Raw genomic sequence first — 10,761 nt, 5'->3', positions numbered from 1 at the left:
TCGCACAATATATATATATATATATAATATACATATGATTTATTATTTTGTTTAGTAACAATAAAATATGTTATTATTGAACCATATCTTGTTTATTTGTATTGGTGTTTTTTTTACTGCAATTTAAAAATATTAGTATTTTTTCTGTGCTTCGTGGCAATTTAATCAATATATTTTTAAGTATGATACACAGCGAATTAGAGTTAACCGGTTAGAAAGTGGTGTACACGAATAGTATTATTTATTATACAAAATAACGCAAATTTGAGTTTTTAAAACTCAAGAAAATCCAAGTTCTGAGTCCCCACAAATCATAATATATCACCTATTTTATTATTCTACTTGCACCGGGTCCTGGCACTTTTACATATCCTTCTCATTTTCTCAATTTCCCAAGCCGATTTCACTTCAGCTTTCCACTTTGTCATCTCGATCCGACCTTCGTTTCAATCAGTCATTATTCATGGTTTTATACTTATATTCATCCTCTTCATAACCGTCCGAGTCATGTCAATCTGTTATTTTTCACATCATACCAATTATAGATAAAATAAGTTATTCGCTAAGCACAATAATTACTTACTCTTTATTTTAAAACGAGTTCTGGTCATTCCAGGTTCCTGGTAATTTTCAGGCATTGCTATAACTTTAGGTTTACCTACTATGTTTGATGTCATTGCATTGTCGCCCGATCCCCACAACGTTCTTATAATATTACTTTATAAACTACACAATAAACAGTCATGTAAAACTTTCTGTTTAACCCGAATACAACGTATTTAATATTTATGATTGACGTATTAAAATAATATGCATCTTCAACATTATTGTTGAACAATTCTTCTGAATTGACTTCTTAAAGACAAGACTTCTTAAACAATTATTTGTTTAAGAAGTCTTGTGTTATTTATGCATTATTAAAATGCTTGATTATAAAATATAAATCGTAATGGCTCTTAGAGACTTTAGTTTTCACACACAAACGTTTGCCGGCTAAAGCTAAAAAATGACCCAACATAATATGCAAAAAGCATCATATGATATACACCACAATTACATATGTTGTCTAAAAAATAATTTTAATCAGTATTCCTTCCAGCTATTGGAGTTCCATCACTGGATGGTTTCTTCAAAAAGGTGATACACTGCTAACTGTACATATTAACCATACCATATTATGCTCATTGTACGAATATTGTAGTGTACAGATTGTATATTTTTCTAATAAATCAAAAAATCAGTATTCCACACTACGAGACACTTTATTCCATAATGTTCAATGTAAAACTTATTAAGATTTTATATTAAAAAATTACCTTGATTATCGTTTCACATACTTTTCGTCAGTTTTTGGTGTCTAATGATAATTCTAAATAATGAGTAAAATTGCGTGTTCATATTTTAATATAATAACACTTCTAATGGAGAGTATTTTTTTAATTTAAAATTAAGCCAAATCGTATATAAATCAGTCGTTTGGGGTGTCTGCTTACCTTATAATTTGTAACAATATTGCACAAAATACAAAATTGTAATCTTATACGTGCATTGATCCCATTTCACACAAAAAACATGAGTTCTACCCGTCTACCTGATGTCTTTTTTTTTACACAGTTTTATGTCTTACTAGTATTATATTACATTAGCATTATCTGGACCCACGGTAGTTTTTAACCACTAGGTCGGTTTTTTTCATAAAGCAAGTCTAAAAGAGAAATCTTACGTAAAAGTGATTTTTAAGGACAAACATTCAGTTCACTACTTTACTCTATAAAACTAGAAATATACCTTAATGATTACTAGTCTAAGTTGTATTAATAAATGGGCATCTTATTTAAAAACAAATTAGCGCACTTTTCACCAAAAAAAAAGAACAGTTTGAAGCCAATAAGAAGTTAAAAATTACCAGTGTGGAGACAGAGGCTACTAGTTTTGATGCAAGAATAAAGTTGAAATCTTTGTAAATATAGTATGGTACTTGCTGCCGAGTAGAATAGTGCAAAGAATACTGAGGAAGAAAAATGTTATAGTGTGTATAACCTAATATCAGCCTGAATGAAAGTATCCAATGGGAACATTTACGAGAATTCCAGGGTAATTTTTTCTTTAACTATAATAATATATAAGTATATCTTAGTATGCTATTTACATTATATTCGACCTTTAAATATTTTATTCTTATCCAAACTTTACACATTACATCATTAATTAATAATACATAATTAATGGATATAGGTTACATTATATGGTTTCTCATAGCTAGGATAGTCTATGGAGTAAGGTAATATGTTTTCTTTTAACCAGTATATGGGACGGCCTCTAGCGGTAAAAATCAAGATGTGTTTCATCTTACCAGTCGGTAGCCACGGCGGTCCAGCAGAAAATTCGTTATCATGAATTTCTAGAATGAAATTACTAGCTTCATACATGTGAGAATTTGTTATCATGAAAATATCCTCATGATTTGAACTCGAAATGGTAATTGGGGAACGATTGTCACACTTTCAACATCTGACGACTGACTACCTATTTAATTTTAATTTTAGCATAAATTACCATAATATTATAAGTTGATCTATCGTTTTGGTATGATATCATAATATAGTATAATTAACCCTTTAAATTGTTTTATAATGTAGTCTTTTTCATATTATTATAATTTTCTTCTCTACTATAATCTACTTATAATTATTACTATAATAAAAAATATAAATTGACACTAATATAGTTGATAGTGAATTTTAAAATATGTTAATATTCCTTTATACTTATTGATTTCTGCATATTTTTACGACTATGTTAACCTGTAGATAATTCTTAGAAATAGTAATTTTGTTCTGACATAATAGGTGCAAACAATGGCTGCTAAATTCGACCCACCAAGCTCTGCCAGTTCTGATAGGTTAGTATTCAATGTTATGATGTAATATACTTTTGTGTTCATATTTCTGATTAATAGTTTAATAGATAGCAATTATTATTAAGTAGGTAAAAATGTCAACATTTAATGAAGGTCAACAACTGCATGTGTATGCTTCATAAAATAATTTTTAATTTTCAAATGAGTAAAAAAAAAAATATACCTATGTGGCAAGTCCGTTTTCTTCTGACTACCATAATTGTTGTTAGTTACTTACAATTGTATGGACTTAAAATAACTCAAGTATTTTTTGCTAATACATTTTTTATTATTATTACTTGTATAATAATACTCTTCTTATTCTTTATCACTTTTAAATTGTTAAAAAGTGTAAACTATAACTTTTAAATTAGGCAATTATGAGTTAAGTATAGAAATGGATGTATATTTTTTATATTTTTTATATTTCAGTGATTTGACAGAATATCGAGACCTTGTTGGAGAAATTTCTGTAATTGTAGATAATGATGATGAAGAAAGTGATAGTATAATTTCGTCCACTATGTCGCCGTCAAAGCAGTCTACAGGAACTTCACCTTCTGGTAGTTTTTAATCAAATTTCACATCATAATATTAATTATTTCATTATATAGCAGAAAATATTCTAAATTTATTTTTTGTTTTTATAACTCTTTAGTACTGTTAAAGTCTCCTCGGTCGACTCTAAGACAAAGAACAACGTCTGTTAGTCAGTCGACTAAAAAAACTTCTACAGAATCTGTATTACAATCTCATACTCGTACTATTTACACAGCAGGACGACCGCCGTGGTATAATACAGCTGGACAACAAGTTGAACCCTTTGTTATTGGTAAGTATTGTTAGTTATCAAGTTAACTAATAGAAATTATTTTCATTTTTTAGATAAATAATTGGTCTGAGTTGATAGTAATATATAATCATTAATAATATAATAAGTTACATACCACATTTAGGCGTATGTGGTGGAAGTGCATCTGGTAAAACAACTGTGGCTAGAAAAATTATAGAATCATTAGATGTACCTTGGGTTGTGTTGCTTAGCATGGACTCATTTTATAAGGTGCATTTTTTTATATATTTTTCGTAAGCCGTATAACATTTTTTATTTTTTAATAAATAATCATAAATTCTGTACATTAACAAAATATTACTACAACTTTAATCAGGTACTAACTGAAGACCAACACGAAAAAGCAGCTCGAAACGAGTACAATTTTGACCACCCAGAAGCGTTTGATTTTGAACTTTTAACTTCTACCTTGCAAAGACTAAAGGATGGGAAAAAAGTTGAAGTACCTATTTATAACTTTGTCACGCACTCTAGAGAAATGAAAACTGTAAGCATCTGATTGATTTTACGAAAAAGTTTATCTGTTAAAGATAAAAAATATTTTTCAAACTTAAGGTCTAAAATAATAAAATAAAAGATATAACAAAAAAGGTCTAAATAAAAGGAGGAGAAGTGGCCGAGTGGGTAAGGCGACAGTGTGTTAACGCTCACTGTCGCCGGTTCGACACTCAGTCACAGGCGCTCCGTTTACTGGGCGAGCAATCGTCCAGTGAAAATGAGCCGCCATCCCCCTTGACGACGACGGACTGACAATCTGTCCCAGGCAACGAATCTATTTTGAAATTATCATCTCATGATGTCAGCGTTGGGCCTTAAAGCCCCATTAAGCTGATGATGATGATGAAAGGTCTAAAATAGAGTACTGGTAATAGAGTATAGATTTTGTACTAACTAGTTATTTTAGAAGTTTTATTTGAGATTATATGTATTTCTCTGTGAACATTACTTTATATAACATGAATCATAATTGTAACTTGATCAAAAACATGTTAACTACCTATGTGTTTTACTTTTATCAGTGGTAATACCATAACTACCAATTTTGCTAAATTAATGTTTACTATGTTGAACTATAAATAATTATCTGATCTGAGTATTGAACAGAGTTCATGTTTTTCATACTCAAAACTTATTATTTGTTTCCTTAAGAGAATATATGTATGTTGATATTTTTCTTATGCTTAATAACAAATATTTATAAAAACATAATTTGTTTCTCATTATCAAAGCTTGTCTAGTTCACCTTGAATTCTATTAATTGTATTTGTAGTTTTAATGGCTATTTTCATAAAGATATTATTGTCAAGCAGTTATTGCAAACATTTTTTTTTTATAATTAAGTATTTACCTACCTTTCAAACAAAAATTCTAAATAAAAACTGGATATATAGTTCTATTTATTTTCTTAAAAATATCTACTTTAACCCTTATATGCAAAATTGTGGGGAAATGTAGAATGCAGTGTCACTTACTGTGCACTTAAGAGTTTAAAAAAATTATCCATTGCCCTAAACAGATTAACATTTTTTTTTGCCAAATATTGTTTTTAATGTATCCCTTAAACAAAAGAACATATTTATACAAAATTGTCGACTTGTTGGTTGTAACATTGGCTGACTGCACACCATTCATTCATCACTCTCATTGCCTGCTTTTTTAATCTTAATTTAAATTTTGGACAAAATAATTTACTATTGAGCATGGTTTCAATGTAACTAGAATTTATTGTTGTTATTACATTTTTGAATTGCCTGACATATTTTACATTAATACTAACCACATTAACCTTTTTTATTTTTTTTTTAGAAAACTATGTATGGTGCTAATGTTATAATATTTGAAGGAATTATGGCATTTTATAATGCAGAAGTTTTACAAGTAAGTGTATACTTATATTCTATATTTTAAGATTTTAATTCAAAACCTTAAAATGTTTTATCTGTGTATTCTGGCTTACGCCCAATTTTGTGTAACATTAGATGAAGAAATTAATATTTTTAATTTCCCTATTGGGATCTCGCCACACAAATCCTTTACATTTTTTACTTAAAACAACCTCTTAAAAGCTATTCTCATATATTTCTAACCATTGAGTTTTCTCTTTCTTGAGATATTTGTTATTGTTACAAGTCTTATTATTTCTTGTTTTTTCATCGTGTTAACGTGACCAAACCAACTGATCTATTTTCTCTCCTGTTTCTCTTTTTGTTTATTCACAAGCCTTGTTTTGAATAATAATACTTTTTATTATTTTTTACAGTTGTTGGATATGAAAGTATTTGTTGATACAGATGCCGATATTAGGTTAGCTAGAAGACTGAAAAGAGATATATCTCAACGAGGCAGAGATCTTCAAGGCGTTCTTAAACAGTACTGTAATATGGTGAAACCATCATTTTCACATTACATAGCACCATCAATGGTTCATGCTGACATTATTGTACCTCGAGGTGGAGACAATACTGTAGCCATTGAACTGATAGTCCGACACGTACATAAACAACTTCAAGCGGTAAATCTAAAAACTGAAAAATGTTGACTAATAATTCAAAACACGTGTGTAGTGTAATCAAAAACGTAAAAAGATGTAAAAAAAATCCTCACAAATTAATCATATTATATTTTATTTATAAATTGATTATAATATAAAACATAAAAGATATTGAACATAAAATAAACATATTGAACTTATTATGGTTTCACATTATTAGTACATTTATTATGGTTAAGTATTGTTTGACAATTTACTATTTTCTTACACAAGAAAAAATTTTAATAAGTGATGCATAAAATAGGCTTTTTTTATTTTCTATTCTGCCTTAATATCATTTTAAAGGTCATACAAATTAATGTTGCTTTGATAAATTTGATACTACTAGTATTTTGGGCCAGTTAGCTAAATAAACAATTTATTCTATTTGTGTTTGTGAGATACCAGTTATTTTTATTTAGCTTAGTAAAATAATGAACTTATGTAAACTATATTTTATCTTTGATAGAATTTGTACATTGTTCAATTATCTAATATTGATAATAACCATTTTTATATAAAAATATTATCTTTATTTTCAGTCAATTTTAATAAGTTTTCCTTATTTTATTTTTGTTTTATATTATTGGGTTTTAATAGTGTTGTTATTTTAAATGACAATTTTAATTTTAGAGATATTATTTCAGTGTTTACATATTTCATTAGATTGTCACTATTGAAAACAATACATTGTGCTTATCTACATGAATAGCAATAGAAAATATTTGATTGGTTGACCTGCATATTATAGATTTTTAATCACTTTATTGTTACAATAATTCATAGTAAGGTTAATAAATAATCTAGGAGTGAATTTAAAATGGATAGGAGTCAATATAAATAATAAAAATAAGTATAAGACTTCTGTTGATCATACTCAATTGTAGTTGTGCAATCTAACAAAGTAATCCATTGTCTTAGTGAGTATGGCTAAATGATAATGATGCATAATATTATTACCATTATTATTATTTCAAATAATTTTTTTAAACAGATTCTTTGTCATACTATATCGGAGTTTTGAATATTACATTGTCTAATTTATTTATAATTTTTCAGCGAGGATTCAAGCTACGTGAAACACTTGCGATGTCATATGTCGGCCAACCTTTTCCTAGTTCTATCCATCTGTTGCCATCTACGCCTCAAACACAAGGCTTACATACCTTTATTCGAAATAAAGATACCCCTAAAGACGAGTTCATATTCTATTCAAAACGGCTTATAAGGCTAGTCATTGAATTTGCGCTCTCACTGTTACCATTTAAGGTATGTATTTAATATAACAAATTTAAAAATTAAATCAGTAATGTGTACCCATCTCCCACTCTCCTACATACAATTTTCGTTAAAAGTACACAGTGTATACCTATACAACTATGCCACTGAACTAAATGTATTCTAGTTTTTATTAATAGTTAAAACACGTTTACAAATTTAACTGTCGGTTTTTACTAGGACGTTATAGTGGAAACACCACAGTGTGTACCTTATCCGGGTAAGCGATGTGCCAGCGATAAGATTTGTGGCGTGTCAATTTTACGAGCCGGTGAAACAATGGAACAAGCAGTTTGTGATGTTTGCAAAGATATTCGAATTGGAAAAATTTTAATTCAAACAAACAGATGTACTGGCGAACCAGAGGTATACAATTTTATTAATAACTTGTTTTTTTATCATTTCTGGATATTTAATTTTTTTTTATTAATCTGTTTAGCTATACTATTTGCGTTTGCCTAAAGACATTAAAGACTACATGGTGATATTGATGGATGCTACAGTAGCTACTGGTGCAGCTGCAATGATGGCTATTCGAGTACTTTTAGACCATGACGTTCCTGAAGATAATATTTTACTAGTGTCGTTACTTATGGCAGAATCTGGTACGCACTTAATTATAATAAATTAAAAATGTTTGTGTACTAAAATTATTTATTTTTAGGTGTGCACACAATTGCATATGCTTTTCCTCAAGTACGTATTGTTACGTCAGCTGTTGATCCTGAAATAAATGAAAAGTTTCACGTTTTGCCTGGAATTGGAAACTTCGGTGATCGATACTTCGGAACAGAACCAGAAGAGTATCTATCTAGTTAAAATGATTAATATGATTATTGTACTTAATTTTTAATGCACAAGATTATCGAATCTTTTGTATTAATTTTGTGATTACTGTGTTTCTAGTATTTTTTTTTTAAGCATAAATTTCGATAATCGGTTGATGTACTGTGTTATTGTACTTAAAGTAAATAAGTATTATATAAATTAATTTTCGATAATAAAATCATTTATTGATGATATTGCCAAAGATTAATTGCATAATAGTTTGTTTTTACGATTCACATTTGAAGTCTTAACCGTTGTGTTTTGTGTATACATACTGTAAACAGCTGTTTATTATCCTATGGTTTTCGTTTATAGCGAAAGCCGAAATTAAAATGAAATATTTAATTAAGTTTTAAGTTATAATAATGTTAAATCAATTATTATAATTATATTTCTTGAAAGTTTTAAAATATATTTTTAAAGTATAATCATACGTCCATGTTAAAATATTTACTAAAACTATTTAAAAAAATTGAAATGTTTTTAATTGCTTAAATTTGTATTGTAAACCATTAACTACTGTCATTAAAATTATAAAATAATTTATTTTGTAAAAATATTTTTGGTTAGAATTTCTTGAATTATGATCTATGATATTTTATTAACTGTCAAGTTAATATAAAAAAAAATGTCATTTAATGTCTAACACATAACTTGACGTTAGAATTACATAATTTTTTATTTATACTCATTTCCGAACCACCCGTGAGGTAGAGTATTCGGCTCGTTTTTTTTAACGTGGTATCTCCATGTATGATGATGTTTCTAATTATTGTGGTAGATAAAACTCAATGGTATGTATAGTGGAGGTGTCGTGTCTTTACTTTAGTAGATAAATTAACTTGGGTATAATATCATCAGACGTTCATACAACGGGCATACGGTGTCTGTGGGGTAAGCTTTTCAGACCGCATATGTACCATATGTACTCGCTGGTCTTACATAGCACATCACGCACATTCATCATATGCGCTTCTACGAACAGTCGAGACATAAGTACCTAAGTCCACTACTAACCATAACAAATATATGGAAGTAGTTTATGTGAAAGAATTAGTAAACAGTAAAATTATACGTGAACTAATGTGCGAATTATATTTGATTTCAGCATAGTCCGGTCTATAACGTCGGAAGCCAGCCGAACTTGAGCGTCAGCCGTTCGAGATATCCGGATTCTGTGCAAGAGTCAGCTTTTCAGACAATACTTCCTACTACTCTTTTACGATGTCACGTTCCACAAGCGGTTACCCGCTTCCGCGCGACACAAAATTTTTCAGTCATAAAGTCTTACTTCACATAACACCTCGCACGTTCATCACACGGTCCTCTACGAACTGTCGACAATCTCAAGCCGCCGGGACCTCAACGAGTTATACCCTTACATACTGGCATAGAATATATTTGTATAGAAAAGCTTGTCTTTTCAAAATAATGAAATATTTGTAAATTTTACAAGGATATGTTTAACGCGCAACTGAGTGTTAACGGGGAAAAAATGTTGTAAATAAACGAGTAGTGGGATTACATAGTAATAATATTAAATTAATGGTTAGTTCTGTGATTACTTCGATGGAGGATAAGTACCTAGTAAACAAAAATGTTCATTTCGAATCGCAGGACCTAACTACACCATCATACACAGACCTAATCCACGAGTACTTGACTTGGAGGCATAATGCGCAACAAAAAGACATATGAGAAAGGTACCCAAACCTCTTTTTTAGATTTCTTTTAAACAATATAAATACACGAATTATTATGGACAATTAACAACATCATGAAAAATAAATGTTCATTAAGACGACCAAATTTTGTATGAATTTTCCGAGTCAAGCACTTAAGTGAAAAAAGTCAAACATCTAGTAAACATTTTATTGTACATATAAATAAGCAATTAATATTTATACACAAATATAAAACACAATAAGTATACTATTATATATACAGGACAACATATATAATTAAATATATAGTAAAATTAAAATTTGGACTGGTGTAATTCGAGTCCCCTTGCTAAATTATAATAATATTTATAATCTACCTTTACATCTTGATCCTACTGAAGACTGTGGCTTGTCAATTTGTCGTTTGATGATTCCATACCTCCTTCGCTTCCTTTCCAACCTTCTGGTTATTACAGTAATTATTGTTACAGACACAGAGATCGATCATTGCTCTGCTTATTGTATTTATCAGTCTTCGTCGTCCGCCGATCCGTTAGTGTACTCTCAGGCCTAAACTAAAATTATGTTTATCCAAAAATTATTATTATCTATTTGTCGTGGTGCTATTGCGCAAGCAGCTTGGTATTCCGATTTCCATATCCAGACTTCAGCTAACTGAACCTCTTGCCCGTTGATATGTCATAGACGT

At 29.2% G+C, this 10,761-nt stretch overlaps 1 protein-coding gene across 1 annotated transcript; it reads left to right on the top strand.

Moving 5' to 3' along the window:
* Positions 1 to 2,445: 2,445 nt before the first annotated feature.
* LOC126832733 (uridine-cytidine kinase-like 1) lies at positions 2,446 to 8,837 on the top strand. Its single transcript, XM_050563627.1, has 12 exons — positions 2,446 to 2,586; positions 2,850 to 2,902; positions 3,332 to 3,462; positions 3,558 to 3,731; positions 3,856 to 3,962; positions 4,069 to 4,239; positions 5,559 to 5,630; positions 6,013 to 6,264; positions 7,342 to 7,551; positions 7,741 to 7,926; positions 8,000 to 8,165; positions 8,225 to 8,837. Exons 2-12 carry the CDS (start codon positions 2,859 to 2,861, stop codon positions 8,377 to 8,379), a joined length of 1,668 nt encoding a protein of 555 aa, XP_050419584.1. The 5' UTR covers positions 2,446 to 2,586; positions 2,850 to 2,858; the 3' UTR covers positions 8,380 to 8,837.
* The last annotated feature ends 1,924 nt before the right edge of the window (positions 8,838 to 10,761 follow it).

Source organism: Adelges cooleyi, unplaced genomic scaffold (assembly GCF_023614345.1).
Source record: "Adelges cooleyi isolate 19-005CV unplaced genomic scaffold, UGA_ACOO_1.1 ACOO_flye_CR_arks_rails_tigmint_CR_PRNA_167, whole genome shotgun sequence".
NCBI classification, from domain to species: Eukaryota; Metazoa; Arthropoda; class Insecta; order Hemiptera; family Adelgidae; genus Adelges; species Adelges cooleyi.
Note: the sequence above shows the minus strand (reverse complement) of the source record. Positions and strands in the feature narration are given on the sequence as shown.

Coding starts and splice junctions, on each gene's coding strand:
- LOC126832733 (XM_050563627.1), top strand. CDS start 2,859: ATGGCTGCTAAATTCGACCCACCAAGCTCTGCCAGTTCTGATAG. Junction 3,463..3,557: donor TACAGGAACTTCACCTTCTG/GTAGTTTTTAAT, acceptor ATAACTCTTTAG/TACTGTTAAAGTCTCCTCGG. Junction 7,552..7,740: donor TCTCACTGTTACCATTTAAG/GTATGTATTTAA, acceptor GGTTTTTACTAG/GACGTTATAGTGGAAACACC.